Raw genomic sequence first — 23,448 nt, forward strand, 5'->3', positions numbered from 1 at the left:
GATAATTCTGAATATATATATATATATTATTATTATTTTTTTTTTTTTGAAAAAAAGCATTCAATATATTGTTTCAAAGTGTGATCTGTTTTCTTTGTACTAATTACAGTGTTTAAAATATTGATTAAAATGGTCACAGCCTCCCAACATTTTTGTTGCTAGCCTCTAAGCTTTTTAGTTTTACCGTAGTTGGAGTTTAACGGCGATATATTTAAACAATGTCATATATCAACAAACAACTAATTTGTCACACCAAAGATCACATCACCTCACACCCCACACCAAAGCCACCAGTCACAGCAATCACATGACCAGCTCTCAGCGCTTCTAGTGTCTAAAGGCTGAGCTTTTTGTTTAATTTGATTTAAAAAAAAAAGTTATCTAAATTATGACAAAACTATTACAATATCACCACTCTTCCTTTTATTTTCATGTAATACAAGAGGAATACATTAAAAAAAAATGCAAACATTTTACACATTATTTTGCATTGTCTGTACTTCAGAAATAAAGGAATTTATATACTTGGTTATTTAATATGGTAAAGTACATCTACAGCATCATTTCTTTTGATGGCAGGGGACAAACATCCTTTGTGTAAATATTTATACAAGAAAATAATCCATAGGTAGTAATGTTTATACACTTCAGAAATAAAAAGGAAACGTGTGTCGTTCATATTTTTTTTCCAATAACAAGAAAAAACATAATAATGAATCGAGAATATTATTACCGCCCCCACCACCCCCAGGTTATGAATATTTCCACTTGCTCCTTACTTCTCTGCTTCCGCCTTTACCTATAGACAGGCAGGCAGGCTGATAGATAGAAAATAATAAATAAATGCTAAGTGGTTGCTACAGTGTAGCTATGTGAATGTGTATGGTCTACTGGGTAGGGAGAAACCTACTGAAATATATTTAACATTGGGGGCGGTGGTAAGTTGCAAACGTGATTTTAAGTGTATGGCGAACATTTGTAACCCTGACATTATATTACAAAAGTGCAAGGTGTTCAGGTCAGAACTCTCTACAGTATACCACAGATGAAAACTATAATTTTAACTTTAGTCAACTGTCAGAAGATGGAGAGAGATTAGGCTCAAAATAATTTACAAATGCATAAATGTTAATCCACAAATTAAACACAATTCACAAATATATTTTACTATTCACAAATGAATGCACCCCAATCTGTTTCTCACAGTCTGCAATTTGTACAAATACAGTTACATTCATAAATACATGTTTTTGGTTTTCATAGAAATATCACACTTTTATGCGAAAATAAATACATTTGTTTAAATTTACATTGTATATGTTTGTAAAGTCAAAGTCTCAAATTTAAATGTATTTGTAAATTGTTGAATCTGAGTTTGTGGATAAAAATACCAGTGGGTTTTCCGTGACGTGTATTTGTTCATTTCCACTCGTGGGTTTTTGGATTTTGAGACTTTCACATTTCACTTGATCCAAATACAAAAGCAGCCTGATCCAGAAATGTCGCCAGCAGGAGAACAACCTACTGCTAAGTGGCACTGTTATTTCCTGCAGTGTTTTAGGACCTACTATTCTCACAAATTTATAATTTATTAGTAGACATAATATAAAGGAAACACAAATTAGCATAGATTAAATTACTCCCGATCAGTAAACAAAAATTCAATTCCAAAGTACATTAAAATAAAAAAGTATTGTCATTGAGAGTTCATATTCATTTGCTGCAGCGTGCCATTACTTCACTTCATTTTCTGGTGTCAGACAGACATACAAAAGTTTCACTGAGCATCCAGAATGTTGAAACTGCAACATGCAGTTAGTAGTACTGACAGTTTTCTGAATGGAACACTATTTTTTCACTCTGCTTTAATGTTACTTAGAAGTACCTCCAGATCTTCCTGATTTTCTGAAATAAGTGTTGTCTCATGCACCTATTAATGATGTTTCCTCTACCAATCTTGAATACTTGATTATCTTCTTCCAGTAGTGCTCCCCTCGGGTGTTCAGGGTACAGGCTGAACAGGCGTGGAGACAGAATGCAGCCTTGCACTGATAATTTTCAGGATTTTCCTTTATAAATCATTGGTTGTTCAGATCAAATTTATGCAAATGTATGCACCTGCCTAATTTTGTTTAAACAATTATTGCACACTTTCTGTTAATCCTATGAACTTAATTTCACTTGTCAAATATCACTCTGTTTGTCTGCTATATGATATATTTAACTGAAACTGCTGATCCGAACAACCTGAAAAATCATGATAATTATCAGGGGTGCCCAAACTTTTCCATACCACTGTATATTTCACAGTCTTGTTAAATGGCCATTTACTTCAAAGCCACTGTGCCAATACAAATATGGTCATTATATATTGTTCATAATTTAGAATTCCTTTATTTTGTGATAAGTTTTTGTTTAGAGGAGACTGGATTTAAAGATACAATCCATAATGAAAGGAGAGTTTTTAACCTCATGCTTTGACAGACATCAAGTTGATTCCTTAATCATGCAACTCAAAACATGTGCAATCACTTCTACAAATAAAGGTAAAACTGCACCCATTGTCCTGTCTTCACCTGCTGTAAACATCATCTACAATTCTGCAGTTCTCAGCTGAAAACACGCGCAAAAAAACAAAACGTAAGAGTGGATAAATGAATGAATGATTGAATAAATTAAATATCCATCTGTGTAATTCAGCAATAATTATATGATAATGTATAAATAAAATAATTATATAATAATATAATCATGTACATCTGCTATAAAGAGTTATTGTTTTATAGTTAGGCAGGTGGTGAATATATGATAATAGGGTCAAATGATGGGTTCATACAAGTGGCTGTACAGTCACAAACGTGGGCAAAATGTAGAAATAAAACAAATTCACAAGAGCAGGACAAGTTCTAAGAGAGGACTGCAGCACAGAGATGTGGTAGGGCAGATGCACAAGGGGTGGGCAGGACCTGGTATCTATGGAAAGCACTTAATACGGCCATATAAATAGAGAGAAGGTGATTGATTAGAAATGTTATTCGAGTGCAGATAGAGGGCAAATGTTATGAGACAGCTGCCTCTCAAGGAAAACAAGGACAGTGGCCTAGATATGAGAATGTATAATTCTCACCAGCATTACTTGGTAAGAGTTATGAGTGATAGATCCAGGTTGGATTAAATTTAATATGATTAAAATGATGATTTTCCAGCCATGAGCAGTGGTTAGGTGAAGAGTTTCTTTTTAAATTATGTGGATTGCATCAAGAGTGAATGAGTTATAACTGAATGAATAGGATGATAGGACCTGCAGCACTCGTGTGTCTCTATTTTTAAAAGGTGAATATATCATAAAGGTTATAAGTGCATGAATGAGTGAATGAATGATGTCATTTTACCTGGATTTTTTGTGTGTCTCCACTAGGTGGAGTATATCAAAAGTGAGTTTGTGAACATCTGTGTGGACATCAGGGTCAGAGGCTAAATCTCTCAGTTTCTCTAAACCTCCTTCTTCTTCCAACATAGAGCTGTAATCACTCACTACACACACACACACACACACACAAGCACCTAGTCTTTATAAATATATTATATTTCTGTTTTCCTAAATCTGACACCAATTTCCTTCTTTAAATCATATCTTTGTTTCTTTAATTTCCTTTTATTCATTATTCTTTCTTTGTTCTCTTCCACACTCTCTCTTACCCTTTTGTCTAGTGACAAATTGAATGCCCCACAGAGCCCAGAGCTGAACTCCAGATGGCTGAGAGTGATCCAGCAGAGCATAGAAGGGCTCGAATGACCTGAGGGAGTGAGAGAGAGATAGAGAAAGAGAGAGTAATAAAGAAAAATTTAAAAGAGTTAAAAAGGCATGAGGGAAAATAGAAATCAAGAGCAAGAATCAGAAAAGAGATCAGGAGTGAAATAAAAATAGGAAAAGATTGAAGGCACAGGTAAAGAGGAGAAATAACAAATAAAGAAATAAACACACACACAGAGTGGTCAGGGAGATGTTGGAATGGTGTTTTAACAAAAACACAATCCTGTCTTTTAAGTGGGATTTATAAGACACAAAATAGAAGAGAAAATCAAGACATTTAAGACACACTGCTTGGATCCCTGACATGAACATGACACACACACACTCACCGGTAGGACACCATCTGCTGATCAGGTGGAGTCCAGGACATCACAGAGGAGTGCTGCATTGAAAAAAATCACACACAGTTAAATAAGCAAACTGCACTGATGATGATCAAACACACTTTAAAAGTTAGAATCTACGATATATTTACAAAATATTTACTGTTTTACCTCATCAACTTAAGATAATACGGATGTAATACCTGTGATCAAACATAAAACATAACAGACACATGCTCGTCTGAAATGAATACCTGCCACATGTTACAAAGGAGCTGATACAGAAAGGAGTTTGTGGAAGCAGATGTTTATATATATATGTCTGAACTAAAGAAACCATACCAGTTTGTGGAGGATGGAATGGCGCTCAATGTCCAGTTCCCACACGGGCCCTCCATTAGACGTCAGATTGGCCAGAATTCCTCCAGCAAAGTAGCTGACCCCCACCTCCACCTCCGGGTTACACAACAGATTCAGAACATAATCCAGAAGATCCTCTTCCATCAGCTGCTCACGCAGATCTTCCACCTCCGCCACATTATTCTACACAAAAACATATTAACTCCATTATGAGGTTTGTTTCTCTTCACTGAAGTCCCTAATCTCCTGAGAAGAAATCTTTTTTAATAATGAAACATTGCTGTGAGGATCTGATGGTGTTCAGTCATGTAAACATGAGTGAGGTCTAGTGCTGATTTTGGAGGATTAGTTTTGAATCCAAAATCCTGACCCAACTAATCCCTGAGGAACTCCATCGCTGTAGAGGACACAGTTCCACTCATGGTATTAGGCATGATGATATTAGATTCATGTCCAGCTGCTCATGTGTGTTATATTTCATTTTACGTTCTTCTATAGACGTTATACACATCAGAGATTTTCAAATCACTCGTTATAAACTGTATCAACAGCTCATTGTTCACTGCATGTGTGTGTGTGTGTTGACTGGTAAACTCACCAGAAGACCCAACACTTTCAGTTGGACACTGGAATCGAAGAAGTATGTCTGTGGAGTAGAAAGCTAAGAATTAGAATAAAGGAAAATAAAAGAATAAAATAGTATTCATATTCTTCAAACTCATCTGCAATTTTCAATGCGTGTTGGAATCACAATAATTTATTAGTACTGTGTAGGGCCTCCTTTTAAGGCCAATACAGCGTCAGTTCATCTTGGAAATGACATATACAAGTCCTGCACAGGGGTCAGAGGGATTTGAAGCCATTCTTCTTGCAGGATAGTGGCCAGGTCTCTACGTGATGCTGGTGGAGGAAAACGTTTCCTGACTCGCTCCTCCAAAACACCCCAAAGTGGCTCAATAATATTTAGATCTGGTGACTGTGCAGGCCATGGGAGATGTTCAACTTCACTTTCATGTTCATCAATTCAATCTTTCACCAGTCTTGCTGTGTGTATTGGTGCATTGTCGTCCTGATACATGGCACCGCCTTCAGGATACAATGCTTGAACCATTGGATGCACATAGTCCTCCAGAATGTTTCGGTAGTCCTTGGCAGTGACGCGCCCATCTAGCACAAGTATTGGGCCAAGGGAATGCCATGATATGGCAGCCCAAACCATCACTGATCCACCCCCATGCTTCACTCTGGGCATGCAACAGTCTGGGTGGTACGCTTCTTTGGGGCTTCTCCACACTGTAATTCTCCCGGATGTGGGGAAAGCAGTAAAGGTGGACTCATCAGAGAACAAGACACATTGTCCACAGCCCAAGATTTGCGCTCCTTGCACCATTGAAATCGACATTTGGCATTGGCATTGGCATGAGTGACCAAAGGTTTGGCTACAGCAGCCCGGCCATGTATATTGACCCTGTGGAGCTCACGACGGACAGTTCTGGTGGAAACAGGAGAGTTGAGGTGCACATTTAATTCTGCCGTGATTTGGGCAGCCATGGTTTTGTTTTTTGGATACAATCCGGGTTAGCACCCGAATATCCCTTTCAGACAGCTTCCTCTTACCTCCACAGTTAATCCTGTTGGATGTGTTTGGTCCTTCTTGGTGGTATGCTGACATTACCCTGGATACTGTGGCTCTTGATACATCACAAAGACTTGCTGTCTTGGTCACAGATGCGCCAGCAAGACGTGCACCAACAATTTGTCCTCTTTTGAACTCTGGTCTGTCACCCATGTTGTGTGCATTGCAATATTTTGAGCAAAACTGTGCTCTTACCCTCTGCACCAGTAAGGGCAGAGTGTGAAGGTTCAATTAGCAATGTGCAATTAATGAAGATTGTCCACCAGGCTGGTCCAATTTAGCCATGAAACCTCCCACACTAAAATGACAAGTGTTTCAGTTTCATTGTCCAACCCCTGTAAGTAAAATGGATTTATACAGCACTTTTCACAAGGTGCTTTTGAGATATTACAGGGCATTACAGACCTGTTTCACCCATGTGACAAATAACTGTCCCCCAAAATCTGAAAACTGGGTGTACATCCCTTGGCCAATTTACATTAGTATTTGAATCTCTTTAGTATGTGGCATCTAATGCTAGCCTGCTTCACACTGTCAGATATGTTTTAAGATTTAAATGTTGTTTAGATTCAGCAGATCTGGCAGTATCCATGCCAGTTTGTCTCTAGTGAAGTTAAACCCAATTGTCAATGGTTTGGTTAACTGGTTGAGCATTGTGCCTGAAAGTGTGTGAACCCTTTAGAATTTTCTCAATTGCATAAATTTGACCTAAATTGTAGGTTATTTTTGTCTAATAAAAATAGTTTGATTTGAAAGTAATCATGCAAAAAATATAATTAAATAGGAAGTGGCAAATACATTTACACACCACTCCACCTCTCACATATATAAACACTAACATTTTAAAATATTTTATGTGTGATTTATAGGACTGCAGCTCATCTGGAGGAAAGTTCAGTCAAGAATTAGACACCAATTTATCAGTCAAGTAAAGTCAAGTCATATTTATAGCACATTTACAAACAGTGAATGTCAGCCAAACTGTTGCACAATAAAATCAAGTAACAAACAAAACCAGATACAATTATAAAACATATATATAAAAGAAATAAAACCAAAAAAAATCTAACAATAAAATGTTGTGGAAGAGATACCACAACAAGACCACATAAACCAAAGCAGAACAAATGACTGAAATAATTTAAAAAGACTCAAATGCCAGAGAAAATAAACAGGTTTTCAAATCGGACTTAAAAGTCACTGTTGTAGGGGATTGCTGCATGAAGAGTGGACTGTCCCAAAGTCTTGGGGCGGCTACAGCAAAGGCCCGATCTCCTTTGGACCACAACCAAGAACAAGGAGTGTCTAAAAGCAATTGGTTAGAGGACCGTAGGGCATGTGGGGTAGATAGAAAAAAAAGAAGATAAAAAATATATTTCGGAGCCAGGCCATGGAGAACTTTAAATACAAACAGTAACACTTTATATTCAACTCTGTATTTCACTGGTAGTCACAGGTCCACTCCGAGTCTCTCCTGGATGTCCGAGCTCCTAACCCTGTCTCTAATGGAGAGTCCAGACACCCTGTGGAGAAAACTCATTTCAGCCGCTTGTACCCGTGATCTCGTTCTACCCAAAGCTTGTGACCATAGGTGAGGGTTGGGACGTAAATCGAAAGGTAAATCAAGAACTTTGCTTTTCTGCTCAGCTCTCTCTACACCACGACAGACCGGTACAGAGCCCGCATTACCGCTGAAGCTGTACCGATCCGCCTGTCAATCTCCCGCTCCATCTATCCCTCACTCGTGAACAAGACCCCGAGATATTTAAACTCCTCCACTTGAGGCAGGATCGCACTTCCAACCTGGAGAGAGCACTCCACCCTTTTCCGACTGAGTACCATGGACTCAGACTTGGAGGTGCTGATCCTCATCCCTACCACTTCACACTCGGCTGCAAACTGGTCCAGCAAAAAGCAGACATGGAATCCTGAGACCACCAAACTGGACACTTTCCGCTACTTGGCTACGCCGAGAAATTCTGTCCATAAAAATTATGAATAGAACCGGTGACAACGGGGAGCCCTGACGAAATCCAACTCCGACTGGAAACCAGTCTGACTTACTGCCAGCCATACGAACCAGACTCCTACTCTGTTTATACAGGGACTGGATGGCTCGTAGCAAAGAGCCCAGTACCCCATACTCCCAGAGCCCCCCCCAAACAATATCCAGGACATGGTCGAATGCCGTCTCCAGATCCACAAAACACATGTAGACTGGTTGAGGAAACTCCCACGCACCCTCCAGGATCCTAGCGAGGGTAAAGAGCTGGTCCTGTGTTCTACGACAGAAGTGGAATCGCATCCTGGATCTGAGTTTCAGCTATCAGTCTGAGACTCTTCTCCAGTACCCTCGCATAGACCTTACCGGGGAGGCTGAGGAGTGTGATTCCCCTATAGTTGGAACACACCCTTCGATCCAATTTTTTAAAAAAGGGGAACCACCACCCCATTCTGCCAGTCCAGAGGCACTGCCCTCGATGTCCACGCGATGTTGCAAAGACGTGTCAGCCAGGACAGCCCCACAACATCCAGAGCCTTGAGAAACCTGGGGCGAACTTCATCCATCCCTGGGGCCCTACCACCAAGGCCACCTCAGGCCATGGAGAACTTTAAACACAAACAGTAACACTTTATAATCAACTCTGTATTTCACTAGTAGTCAAATCCTCGAAGTATTCCTTCCACTGCCTAATGACATCCCCAGTCGAGGTCAACAGTTCCCCACCCCCACCATATACAGTGTTGGTGGAAATACGCTTTCCCCCCCAGAGTCGCCTGATGGTTTGCCAGAAACTTCTCTGAGCCGACTTAAAGTTTTTTTCCACGTTCTCACCGAACTCCTCCCACACCTGAGTTTTTGCCTCAGTGACAGCCAAAGCCGCGAGCCGCTTGGCTCCTCGGTACCTGTCAGCTGCCTCCGGAGTCCCCCGAGCCAACTGGGCTCGATAGGACTCTTTCTTCAGCTTGACAGCCTCCCTCACCCGGGGTGTCCACCACCAAGTTCAGGGATTGCCACCCTGAGAGGCAGCGACAACCTTGCAGCCACAGCTCCGTTCAGCCACCTCAACAATGTAAGTATGGGACATGGCCCGTTTAGACTCATTGTCACCGGCCTCCCCCGGGATGCAGTCAAAGCTCTGCTGGATGTAGGAGTTAAAGATCTTTCTAACAGGTTCCTCTGCCAAAAGTTCCCAGCAAACCCTCAGCACATGTTTAGGCCTGCCAGGTCTGTCCGGCATCCTCCCTCACCATCTGATCCAACTCACCACCAAGTGGTGATCAGTTGACAGCTCAGTACCCCTCTTCACCGAGTGTCCCGAACATATGGCCGCAGGTCCGATGATACGACTATAAAGTCGATCATCGAAATGCGGCCTAGGGTATCCTGATGCCAGGTGTACTTGTGGACACCCTTATGCTCGAACATGGTGTTCATAATGGACAAACTGTGACAGGCACAGAAATCCAATAACTGAACACCACCCAAGTCCCCCAGCAGAACAATGGAGTCCCCAGAATGAGTGCTCCCCAGTACCCCCTTCATGGTACTATGAACTGCTGTTTGGTGCATAAGCATAAACAACCGTCAGAGCCCTTTCCCCAAACCAAAGTTGCAGGGAAATTACCCTCTTGTCAAATGGGGTAAACCCCAACGTACAGGCGCTAAGCCGGGGGCTTAGCCCACTCCTGCCTTATGCCTGTCACCCTGGGCAACTCCAGTAACCAAGGATCAGGACCCCCGACCCCGGCTGCCACCCGATCCACAATGCACCTGACCCGGACTACTACCTCTCCCACAGGCATGAAATATTATATTTTTGAAAAAATTGACCCAAGCGGAAGCATGTACAAAGAAAAGAGGTTGGGTCCCAAGATAGAACTCTGAGTTACACCACAAATACTAAATACAGGAGAGGAAGACTGTCCCATCTTAACAGAAAAAGTTAGATTTTCCAAGTAGTAGGCAAACCACTTCAATACAAAATCCTGGATGCCAACACTACACAACAGACAATCCAACAGTATGGTGTAAACTGTGTCAAAAGCTGCACTTAGATCCAGAAGAATTAATACAAAACACTTTCCTGAATCAACGGTCTTTTAATACTTTAAGAAGAGCAGAAGCAGTACAGTGGTGTGCTCAAAAACCTGACTAAAATGTGTCTAAGATATTATGTTTGTCTAAAAAAGAAGAAAGTTGATAAAAGACAACCTTCTCCAAGACTTTTGACAAGAAAGGTAGCTTAGAGATTGGTCTAACGTTATTAAGGACTGATGGATCTAAGCCAGACTTTTTTAAAAGAGGCTGAACAACTGCATGTTTAAAAAAAGGAGGCACGACACCATTAGTGAGTCTGCTGTTTATTATGGATAATATACTTGGACCAACTGAAGACAGCACATTCTTAGAAGCTGTGTGCGGAAAGCACCCACCGACCAGTAGATCTGGGGGTATTAAAAATGTACAGTTATTGAGAGAAAGCTCAAGAAGGGGGCTTGTATTATCTATAGTTAACCAACATTCAACCACAAAAAGAAAATCCAGGCAACGAAAGATGAAGAAGTTTTTAGTAAAAAAAAAAAAAGTCTTATTTACCAGCGATCTTGTATTAATCAACGCTATTTTTACTAGTGCTGGTAAAAGAGCACTAGTGTCTCTGAGACAGATTGTATGACATTGTTCAGGTTTGAGTGTGAATACTCCAGATGGTGGTGGTTACCAAAACTGACAGTATTTCTCTGACCCCATAGTCTAATTTGTTGGTGGCGTGACACTTAATATACAGATGGAATGAGCTCTTCAGTAGTAGTGCTTTCAGAGATGCAGAGAGCGCGGTAAGATGAACTTAACGAGGGTGTCAGGCTATTCCCATAGAGACACAACGTGCATAGGTCTGAGGATGCAGATGAGCCTTGGTAATTACACGCAAAATTGCCAAAGTCGTATAGCGCTGCATTTCACAGTACAGGATAGCGGGTTTAAATAATCCGTAAAACAAACCAAGCAGGACACCAATCACCAGATGCATATCCACATAACGGATTCCCCATGAGTACACTCAGCCAAATCAACAAAATCACGTTAGCTAGCAAACCACTAAACCATCTCAAAACCTATATGCAGGAAATGTAGCATTTCCTGCATATGGACATAGGACATTTCCTACAGCATAGGACATTTCCTACAGCATGAAGCAACTTAAGGTGAACGCTTAGTTGTGAAAACCCGAAGTATCACGCAATGCAGAAGGGAGCAGGGCTGTGAGGGCTCATGTTAGGCCGGTGACTAAAGACCCATGCAGGCGAGTTGAAAAAAAATCATGGGAAATTCCAAGTAATAGTCCAATACATAAAGTTTGTCCAGACTGTGGTCCACCTGATCGTGGAAAGATAAAGTCAAACCCTCCATTTTTTCCCCACAAATAAACAAACAAAATATTGGAGAACAGTGGCAGACAGACATGCGTTCACTCAAACCCGAAGCACACAGGGGAGGAGTATATTCCAGATTCAGCATTCTCATCTGAAAGTTCAGACCCTGAATTTGAAATTGAATCTGTTGGAAATCAAAACTTGGACATTTCCTTTAGAGACTTCAGGATTATATCTCTAAAATGACTTCAGTGAAATTCATCATTCCACTAATGATGTTCAGAATAGTACCAAGATTGCAAAGACAGAACATGATTTTGGAAGCGGCACAAATATTTGCATATTGAAGCGTATTTACAAATAAAATAAATTATTGCTTTGCTTGTGGAAATTATTGCTTTGCTTGAGGCTCCTTTGTGGGAAATAACGATGGAGGCTTCCGCCCCTGTATCGATTACCAGGAATTGAATAGGATCACCATCAAGGATCACTACCCATTTCCCCTCATGACTTCTGCTTTCGAGGCACTGCAACAGTCTTCACTAAATTAGGCTCACACAATTCCTACAACCTTATTCGCATTAGGGAAGGTGATGAGTGGAAGACAGCTTTTATCACCCGGTCTGGGCATTATGAATAGTTATGTCTTTTGGGCTGATGAATGCTCCAGCGGTACATTAATGAGGTCCTGAGGGAGGCTCGCAATCACTGTGTGTTTGTCTATTTGAATGATATCTTACTCTATAGTAAGATCATAGATGAACGGGTCCTTCAGTTATTATTAGACAATAACTTGCATGTGAAACTGGAAAAGTCCCAGTTCAGTGCTTATTCAGTGTCTTTTCTGGGTTTTGTTAGTGTTCCATAATCAATTGAGCATGGACCAAGCCAAGGTCCAGGCCATGGCTGACTGGCCTCATCCCACATTGGTTTGCTTGGTTCAGAGTTTACTGGGCTTTGCTAATTTCTGTAGATGATTTGTTAAGAATTTTAGCTCTGTCTGTGCCCCTGACCACACTCACAAAAAAGATAACAGAGCAGTTTCAGTGGATCGCAGAAGCCCAGAAAGCATTTGACAAAATCAAGCGCAGACTGACCATGGCTCCCATTCTTCAGCCTCTGAACCCTGAGCTCCCATTTGTGGTCGAGGTTGATGCCTCTGACGTGGGTGTAGGGGCAGTATTGCCCCAGCGTTCCGGATCCACCAAGAAGCCATCATGGTTGGCTCTGGGCCATCTCTGACCACCAGAGGGAGACAACACTCTTTATAAGCCCAAAAACCATGGAACTCAGTGTTGGGTCTCTGTCTCAACTTGAGCACATTTGAGGGCCAAGTCCCTGTACTGCCCCCTCATCTTTTTCTCTTCGAGTCTCTTCTCTGGTGGTGTGTTTAAAAAAAAGAAAAAATCAAGTGTGAGGTTTCTGTATCTCATACCTTTCTCCCCTTTTGCTTTACCTTCTGTACTTTTGGTTAGGAAATCCTTTTGGTTTTGTTCTGTATTTGAATGTACAAACCGGATTCCAAAAAAAAGTTGGGACACTAAACATATTGTGAATAAAAACTAAATGCAATGATGTGGAGATGGCAAATATCAGTATTTTATTCGTAATAAAACATAGATGACAGATCAAAAGTTTAATCTGAGTAAATGTAACAATTTAAGGGAAAAATATGTAGTTTCAAAATTTCATGGCGTCAACAAATCCCAAAAAAGTTGGGACAAGGCCATTTTTTTACCACTGTATGGCATCCCCCCTTCTTCTTACAACACTCCACAGACGTCTGGGGACAGAGGAGACCAGTTTCTCAAGTTTAGAAATAGGAATGCTCTCCCATTCATGTCTAATACAGGCCTCTAACTGTTCAATCGTCTTGGGCCTTCTTTGTCGCACCTTCCTCTTTATGATGCGCCAAATGTTCTCTACAGGTGAAAGATCTGGACTGCAGGCTGCCATTTCAGTCCCCGGAACCTTCTCCTACGTAGCCATGATGTTGTGATTGCTGCAGAATGTGGTCTGGCATTATCTTGTTGAAAAATGCAGGGTCTTCCCTGAAAGAAATGACGTCTAGATGGGAGCATATGTTGTTCTAGAACCTGAACATAGTTCTCTGCATTAATGGTGCCTTTCCAGACATGCAAGCTGCCCATGCCACAAGCACTCATGCAGCCCCATACCATCAGTGATGCAGGCTTCTGAACGGAGCATTGATAACAACTCGGGTTATCCTTGTCCTCTCTGGTCCGGATGACATGGCGTCCCAGTGTTCCATAAAGAACTTCAAATCGTGACTCATCTGACCACAGAACCGTCTTCCATTTTGCCACACTCCATTTTAAAAGAACCCTGGCCCAGTGCAAACGTCTGAGCTTGTGGAGCTTGCTTAGAAATGGCGTCCTCTTTGCACTGTAGAGTTTCAGCTGGCGATGGCGGATGGCACGGTGGATTGTGTTCACTGACAATGCTTTCTGGAAGTATTCCTGAGCCCATTCTGTCATTTCCTTGACAGTGGCGTTCCTGTTTGAGGTGCAGTGACGTTTAAGGGCCCAGAGATCACGAGCATCCAGTAGAGTTTTACGGCCTTGACCCTTACGCACAGCAATTGTTCCAGATTCTCTGAATCTTTTGATGATGTTATGCACGGTTGATGATGATAACTTAAAAGTCTTTGCTATTTTACGCTGGGTAACACCATTCTGGTATCGCTGCACTATCTTTCTGCACAACAATGGTGGAATTGGTGAAACTCTTACCATCTTGGCTTCAGAGAGACACTGACACTCTGAGAAGCTCTTTTTATACCCAATCATGTTGTCAATTGACCTAATTAGTGTTAATTGGTCTTCCAGCTGTTCGTTACATGCTCAATTCCTTTTTTCCAGCCACGTATTGCTACTTGTCCCAACTTTTTTGGGAATTGTTGACGCTGTGGAATTTTGAATCAACATATTTTTCCTTTAAAATGTTACATTTACTCAGATTAAACTTTTGATCTCTCATCTATGTTCTATTACGAATAAAATATTGACATTTGCCGTCTCCACATCATTGCATTCAGTTTTTATTCACAATTTGTTTAGTGTCCCAACTTTTTTGGAATTCGGTTTGTATACAGAAACTTTGAATTTGAATGTATCTTAAAACTTATATTATTTTTGAGAGATTTAACTCCTCTGTAGTGTGAAATGAAACATGTTTTTTTAAAGACTGTCCCGTACTGGTTTTTGGAAACATCTTTGTAAACCACCAATACTAGTGTGTGTGTGTGTGTGTACCTCCAGTATTTCTGTGTACAGCTCCAGTCCATGGTTGTGGAGGAATAGTGAGCAGGTGTGTGGCGTTTGGTCCGTGAGGTTCCACAAGGCGCTGAGAGCGAATCTTAGGGTTGAGTCGACCGTTCCCACTGATGCCCTTCGCTCCACCAGATTCAGCAACTGCTGCTCAACACACACACACGCAAACACACTTTTACCATGTGTAGTTTTTAATTTGACGGATAATGTATCCATACTCAGGCTTGTCTTTCCACTGAAGCTCGACCAGTTTATCTTTGGCTGGTAATTTCAGGTGACATTAGGGATGTGGTCTTTGGCTGTTCACCTAGGGATTTTTGATTTGCTGGTTGCTGATGTCTTGTTCTGGTTGCAATTCTGTAAAACTGCTTAGCAACATCAGCTATAAAACTAAAAATAAAATTTGATTGATTGAGTGACCACAGATTTCTCGGCTTGGGGGAAATCCCACAGATAAACCATACCTCAGAGAGTAACACACTTGCCTTCTTCCACATAAATGGAAGAATAAATAACACAATTTTCATAAATGTATGACCTACTGGTCCTTGTATATGGAGGTGAAAATGAGACCAGGATGTGGGGTACTGACCTTTATGATGAACTCTTCTGCCCCCAGCAGTCCAATCTCCTCCACACTCAGCTACAGAGAGAGAGAGGGACATTCTCATTCCTTCACTTTTCTTCTGTTATTTATATTTTTACCTTAGTTCTTGGGTCAAATGTGTCTACATATCAAATTAAATCTGTGCATGTGTGAGAGACATTGGTCTGTAAATAAGAAATGAATTCTAAATAATAAATAGCTGTTGCAGCGTCGCGGCAGGTAGTGTCACAGTCACACAGCTCCAGGGGAGGAGGGAGGAGTGTGGTGTGTTCTCCCTGTGTCTGCGGGGGTTTCCTCCGGGTGACTGTCTGTGAGGAGTGTGGTGTGTTCTCTCTGTGTCTGCGTGGGTTTCCTCCGGGTGACTGTCTGTGAGGAGTGTGGTGTGTTCTTCCTGTGTCTGCGGGGGTTTCCTCCGGGTGACTGTCTGTGAGGAGTGTGGTGTGTTCTCTCTGTGTCTGCGGGGGTTTCCTCCGGGTGACTGTCTGTGAGGAGTGTGGTGTATTCTCCCTGTGTTCGCGTGGGTTTCCTCCGGGTGCTCCGATTTCCTCCCACTACCTGCTGCACCACCGTGCCGCCCCACTTTAATCATGCAAAAGGTTTTTTAAGTTCTCAGGGTCCTATATAGAATCCTTATGTTTACTAAAGAACCATATATTATAAGTGTGTAGAGCAGGGACAATGCTGTGGGAAAAGCAATAAGTCTCAATGTACCACTCAGTGAACTACTACAGAGCGATTAAACCTTGCTGTTCCCACTGATACTTTGGGGTGATTAAACTTTACAAATTCCCTCAAGACACATTCATCTCTCGGAATCCGGTCCTCAAACTACCCTGGGGTCAATCAACCTTCATGTACCTGCTCCTTGAGCTGCTGTGGGGCAATTAAACCTCGCAAGCTAACGCAGAGGAGATAAGTGTTGTTGTGCCTACTGTGTGAGCTACTGCAGAGCTCACTGTAGCTGCTGCTTGAGGTCCTGAAGGGACCTTGCTGGTGTGTGTGTGTGTGTTAATGTTGAATTTTTACCTTGGAGACCAGTAATGAGACGATAGTCACAGCCATTCTCTGTAGATTTTGATCTTCATACAAACTCAAACACATCATTACCTGCTTAGCAGCATCATACCTGTAAAACACACACACACACACACACATACACACATACACACACACACACAACGTAAACATATGTTCTCATCTGAGCCAGTGTTTATGATCAGCTCCTCACAGGAGTTGACTGTGTGAGATCATCAGAGACTGAGTCTGCAGTCTCTGGACGTGCGTGTAACGGCCCCGTCTGCAGTCTCTGGACGTGCGTGTAACGGCCCCGTCTGCAGTCTCTGGACGTGTGTGTGTAACTGCCCCGTCTGCAGTCTCTGGATGTGTGTGTGTAACTGCCCCGTCTGCAGTCTCTGGATGTGTGTGTAACTGCCCCGTCTGCAGTCTCTGGATGTGTGTGTAACTGCCCCGTCTGCAGCCTGCAGTCTCTGGATGTGAATATTGCTGTTAATAAGAAGCACTGACCTGTTGAAGGGAACTTTCTGCAGAATGTGATCACTGCACAGAGCCAGCAAACAGTTTTTCTGGATCTAAACATGTACAGGGTTTATTATAGTTACTATAATCTAGATTTAATCACCACATACACATTATTATAAACAGACTGTGTGTGTGTGTGTGTGTGTGTGTGTGTGTGTGTGTACCTGGTCGTGTTTGGGAAAATTCTTCATGGTTATGATGACCTGCTGGACTACATTTCTCAGAAGTCTCTGGGGCATCCCAAAAGCCAACTCCAGGATGGTGAGGTTAAAAACACAGGCCGTGGATATGAGCTGCACACCAGCAGAGGCAGAGTGTGTCTGCATCCCAATAAGCACCAACTACACACACACACACACAAACACACACACACAAACGTACGTCATGGATACGACCCTAAAGCAACCGGTGAGGAGCACATGCTGACCCCTTCTATCCCTCCCCATGAACTTGTCACAATGTGGCCCTTATCCCCTGCCTTTCACAGGGGGCGCTGTAACCAGATCAGTGTTACGTGCTTCATGCAGTGGTTTTAATTTTGTTGCAGATCAGTGTATGTGTATTGAATAAACACTGATCAGCCATAACATTACAACTTGGTTCGTCACTCATTGCTCATGTGATCAGCGCCTCAGTCCACACAGGTGACTCTGTAGTTCACTTGTTGCTCTGCATACTTTTCATGCTGTTCCTCATTGTTCGAATAGGCACTGCTGTGTCTGATCCACTTGCAACACTAACACACCACCACCACCACCACCACGTCAGTGCCACTGCAGCACTGAGAATGATCCACCACCCACATCGTACCTCCAGGACCGCGGGCTGGCAGCCAAAGTCCTGCTGGTTGCTGAGATTGCGGAGATGGAACAGCGCCCTCTGGAGGAGCGTTTCTCTCTCTCTGTATCTCCTCAGAGCCTCACAGAGCTGAGTCAGGTTATGCTCTGCAGCCACCTGCACATTACAACAGGAGGATGTTATGAAAGTGTCTGGTTACATTTCTCTGTAATTCTCATTTGGATTTAAAGCTACTGTTCACACAGCAGAGTCAGTGATTACTCCAGTGTTTACACAGTTTAACCAGCCTCCCTCGGTACTGCTGGTACTGCTGGAGCTGAGAGGGCGGGTCAAATAGCAGAATGATTGACAGCATTATTGCCACATTTAGCCCCGCCCACTAATCATCCAACAGAAGAACTGTGGAAAAACATTCAAAATTGTTTCTCAGAAGAAAAACCTGTTGAGGTCTCTCAGAGACAGAGGCTTTAAAACGTGCAATCACTCGTGTTCTCCACTGACTCTTCTTCTTCAGGTCATGACACAGCTGTTATACTGACACCTAGAGGCCTGGATATGTCAGATTCTACAATTAAAATCATGGCTGTGATTAGTGGCGGCATCAAAACCAGCGCAATGAATATATCTGAGTGTTTCTCTCAGCAGAATCGCTTTTACTGCCACATACAGCCTCTCTCTCTCTCTCTGGTCTTTCTCTCTCTCTCTCTCTCTCTCTCTCTCTCTCTCACTCACTTTGCCTTGAAATGTCAAATAAACAATGTTTTTTTGATAAACATTTTTAATCACTCTTCTTCGCATTTTAGCTTTTGCAAGATTCACTTCCTAGAAAAAATGTGTTTATATCTGGGTGTTTTAGTGAATGTCACAATAAATGAGCAGACACTTCTTGAATGGAAAAGCCACTAATGTGTCTCTTCATGTGAGCTGTGAACTGTGGTTTTTACAAAACAATAAAATAAAATAAATACAGTAAATGTACAACACCTGTGATAAACGTTGCTTGCTAATTTTGTTAATGCTAAAAATGATTAACTGTCCCTTTAATCCTGAAATGATCTCTTTTCTGTGTAGTTTTATTTCTGACCTTCAGGTGACCTTCTCCAGAGAGGAAATCGGAGGCTCCGGCTGCAGTGGCGAGCAGACCCAGAAACCTCAGCTCTCTCCGCTTCACCACAATCCCCTGCAGCATCGCATCGCTGAGCCCAGAGCAGCCAGACACGTCCAGAGACTGGAGAACCGGGAGAACGTCTGGGTTTTCCAATAACTGCACAAAGTCCACCTGCTGCACAGACACATCCGATCTGGTTCAGCCTGGTCATGTTCAGATTAAACCTGGGCTATTTCAGCTTTCTACTGGTCCATTTTCAATAGAAATATGAAAAAATTAAACAGCAATGGTTTCAAATCACTATGATGTTTTTGCAACCGCAACATCCTACATTACATAAACAACAGCTGTAAATATCTCAGAAGACAAGACACCTAGCGTTCTCTTACAGGACTGCTGTCTGTGTCCAGAGGCTGGATGGAGATGTCCAGATGCCTGAGGAGTGTCAGCTGTGGAAGGACTGATGTGTCCAGCTGCTGAAGGCCATGGGCAGAGAGGAACCAGAGCTGAGATTTCAGGCTCAGGAGAGGAGCCAGATCTGTCACAGCTGTGCCGGAAATATCCAGACAGTCCAGCAGGGGCAGCGAGCAAATGTCCACCAGAGCTGTGTCGTCCAGCTGTGTCCCGGAGACGTCCAGACTCCTCAGGGCTCTCAGAGAGCTGAACCTCAGTTCAGAACCACAGCTGGAGACTGAGTTGTAGAGATCCAGACCAGTCAGCACTAGCCTCTGGACGCTGCGTCTGCACTCAGCACTGGACAACAGGCCCTGGACACAGAGCAGGACAGGAAATCAGATACATATCACAACATCACGTGACATCCAGAGAAAGAGGAGGACGACAGAAGCTCAGACATACTCCACACTCCTATATAAACCACGTAAACAGATCTCTGTTCATCAGTCAGTAGAGGAACCCAAAGTCGTGCCATAGTCTATACATAGTGTACACCACAGATAATGGAACTAATAATAATGCACCCAGACAGTAATTAGACACTAATTCAACAGGGGATTGTGAAACTTACAGCTTTTACAGTTATTTTTGCTCATTACGTGAGTGTAGAAACCGACACTGTGCCCTACGGAGGGTTTAGGGAGACATTTGGGATTCTGCTTCGACTTCACTGCGGCATGGAAGCCCCTCACTGATCACTCACCCTTTCAAACAAGGGGAACTACTTTATTAAATCAGAGGAATAGATCAGGCTGACAAAGAATCTGCTCCACTCTCTGAGCACAGGGACAGCGGGGTCAGATTATTTACCTGTAAACAGTGGGAAAACACTGAGACGGAGGAGTACGGGGCTGGTGTCTGTCGTCTCTTACACACTACAACATCACAGCAGTGAAATAAGACCACGACTGAAGCTTGTGTGTGAATAACTCACTCAGATTCAGACAGAAGAACAGAGAGACGCATTAGAGTCTGACGATGAACTGTTCTAATGAACAGTTCTTCATTAGATCTTCATTAGATGGTGAAAATGCTAATGTGGCTAACAGAGGATAATGGCGCATTTCTCCTCATTAGGCTCCACTGTGGGATCCTTTACCCCCCTGATGCAGAGAAACGGTGGGCTTCTGTGTGTGTGAATGCTGTGAGACTCTCTCCAGTGCAGGGAGAGGAGCTGTGTATGAGATTTATTTATCCATATTTCGGACTGCGCTAAAGGAAGTGGCTTTATCAACGGGAGGGGTATAAATGTAATTTAACCCTAACTGGTTCTACAGCAGACCTGACATCACATGCACCAGCTTTACCAGTTGAAGTGGCTTTAAAGTAGCAATCAGTCTTTTGTTTTTACAATAATAAAATTAGCAAACAAAGTTTATTGAAAATTATTATTTACTATTTTTACAGTTTTCTTTATGAAAACCAACTGACATTAAATGAAGAGTAATTCATGTAATGTACGGTTCTCTATTGCCCCGGGCTCGGAGCACTTTTCTCGGCCATGGGACCTCCAGGGGAGGCCCCTCTTGGCTCCGTCAATATAGGGGGGGGTAGTGTGCACCCACAGCACTTTGCCTCCTCTACTTCCCTTAATGATTTTGCCACTAGTTTTAGCCACTTTTCAGAGTCTTCTAGTGAGTCACTAAAAAAAAAAAAAAAAAAAAAGAGACTAACACCAGCGACTTTCTTTAAAAACCTTAGCTACTTTTTATAGAAGAGAACTGTAGCACGTCTCGTTAGAACGCCGAGACTGATCGTGACTGAGAGACACAGCTCCCTCGACACGGCTCGTCTGCTCCAGAGCTGGAGCAGCACAGTGGGTCCACATGGCATCTCACACAGATCAGAGTGAGCAACAGTGCTGCCAAAGACACGCTTGCTTTCTTTAATGTTGAATTTATTCATTTTTCTGAACTGAGAGCCCATGACTGATTGAGGCATTCAGCTTTATTCAAACAGTAAACACGTCTTATGAACGTCTGACACGGGACCGAAGGTGCGATTGGACCCAGAAATGGTGAAACCTCACGTGTGGCGTCTCACTTAACAAACAGACACCAGTGATGTTGCAGAACGCCCTCAGTTTGTAGTGAAAGTACATCACTTGTCTTGATGTTTTAGGTTTTTGCACTGGTATGGTTTCAGTGTCCGTATCGAGATATTTAGGCAGGTCGTGACAACACGGTATTGAGCAAATCAAAAGTATATTTAGTGTCAGAATCAAAATCAAATTTGTGGAATTCACACCCCACTCACAGCCCTAAAAAGTACTGATGGTACTCAGGATATACTCTGGTACCTGCATGATGTCGGAGACGGTAATGTTGCCATGGAGACGGGAGGCGTCCAGCTCCTTCAGACGATGGCAGCAGAGAGCCTTTTGGAAAGTGTCTGGGGAGATTCGGCAGGAGCGTATACACACTCGCTTCAGACGCAAACAGTCAGTCCTGCGAAACACACCGATAGATCTATCATTCAGAACACCTGAGAGAGAGAGAGAGAGAGTGAGAGAGAGAGAGGGTCACCGTTACTGAGATCTGTGCTTGTTTATCATATAAAAACCCTGCTTTAATAAGTATATACCATTGTCTTCTATCATAGGAAATGTAGATGGATATGATTTCTAGTCAAATATGAGCAGGGACCCGGGTTGTTACTTTGTTACTGGTATTTAAGTAAAATATTGTTGAATTTGTATCTTAAAAGTTATTCTTCTGCATCCACATCACACTCACTCTGGACTTGAGGAGGTTTACTGAGCTGAAACTTTTACTGAAAATGTTTAAAGACCCTGTCCCTCACCGTCCTGGAGCATTGAGTAGAGGAGGAGGTCAGACAGCTCCTGAGGAAACACTGGACATGTTCTAAACTCCAGAGAACCGTCAGAACCCTCAGTGCAGAGAACCGAGAGATTCTCACACACACTTTTTAGACACAATTCACACAGAGACAAGGGGCCATCCTCATCCTGAAACACACACACACAAAACAACACATGGCATTCAAAACAATATACAATTAAACCCCACAATTCAAAGTTAACTGAGGTAATAAACCCATAGAATCATTAATGTAAATTCTGCGAAGTGGAGCGCGTAAACACCCCCACCATTCAACAATCACAGTACAAGTGAGTCAGTACAAAAGCCCAATATCATAATAAAATAAACAAAATGAACAGCAGTGAGTAGTTTTACGAAATATGACTGGACCCTGGAATGAAAACGGAAGAGTTTAAATTGGATCTGTTTATTAATTTGATTCTAAATTGGCGCATTAATACGAAATTAAGTGGCTGTGATGCGATCAGCGGCGCGAGAATATGGAGTCGTTTAACGGATTTAGAATGTGGCTCAGCCAATCAGATCTCAGCAGCGCTCTATAGCGCTCAGTCCCCCCCAGCAACAAGCCGGTTTAATCCCCGCTCAGCAATAACCTTCCGAGACTAAATTAATCTCCAGCTCGGGTTGAGTCCACACTAACACCGTCTCCCGCAGCTCGTATTCTCTGCTTTGGGATCTAGGGCCTGACACGGGTTGTTCATAAACACTGCTCTAATCTCACTCAGAGTTCTTCAACACAGGCGCGCTCCCTGCGCTCTGAAGCGCGTTCACGAGAATATAAACCCACTTACCATGACTCGGGTCGGGTTCGGTTCAGAGGTTTCGGAGAAATAAAAACTTCGCTGTGAACTTTAACAAACGAAGAAACACATTTCACAACTTAGAGCAACGCTTTCCCTGATTGGTCATCTCTCAGGACACGACATCACTTCCGCTTGCTCATATTATAGTGGTGCAGTAAGATGAACCGATTATTTTACTGATTCAATGAATCGATTCAATTTATGCCTTGGACACTACCTGAAACTTTTACACGTAACTTATTTTTCATAAAATATCAATGTAAACAGGATAAAACAGATGACACAGTGGGTTTGGTAAATAATAGAAAATAAATGTCAAACAAACTGACACTTGTGTGTAGGTTTATAAATGTATAATTTTACTACATATTTTTGTTTCTTACCATACACACTGAAATGGAAAGATATTTATAAAGGAAAAAGAAAAAAACGTATACTAATTATATCTCAGATCAGGAACGTATGCAGTTTGTACAGCAACATAATTATTTT

The 23,448-nt window shown here is 42.3% G+C and overlaps 1 protein-coding gene across 1 annotated transcript; it reads right to left on the bottom strand.

Annotated features, from left to right (window-relative positions):
• Nucleotides 1-19: 19 nt before the first annotated feature.
• On the bottom strand, nt 20-23,162 carry zyg11l (zyg-11 family member, cell cycle regulator, like). The gene is made up of 17 exons (XM_066681052.1): nt 22,945-23,162; nt 22,113-22,278; nt 21,610-21,794; nt 19,244-19,621; nt 18,831-19,028; nt 17,759-17,902; nt 17,113-17,289; nt 16,934-16,998; nt 16,436-16,535; nt 15,395-15,445; nt 14,785-14,946; nt 5,096-5,143; nt 4,480-4,680; nt 4,144-4,196; nt 3,700-3,797; nt 3,393-3,534; nt 20-2,613 (listed from the first exon to the last, which is right to left on the bottom strand). Exons 1-17 carry the CDS (start codon nt 22,945-22,947, stop codon nt 2,610-2,612), a joined length of 2,175 nt encoding a protein of 724 aa, XP_066537149.1. The 5' UTR covers nt 22,948-23,162; the 3' UTR covers nt 20-2,609.
• Between the last annotated feature and the right edge of the window lie 286 nt (nt 23,163-23,448).

This window comes from Hoplias malabaricus, chromosome 9 (genome assembly GCF_029633855.1).
Source record: "Hoplias malabaricus isolate fHopMal1 chromosome 9, fHopMal1.hap1, whole genome shotgun sequence".
Classification (NCBI taxonomy): domain Eukaryota; kingdom Metazoa; phylum Chordata; class Actinopteri; order Characiformes; family Erythrinidae; genus Hoplias; species Hoplias malabaricus.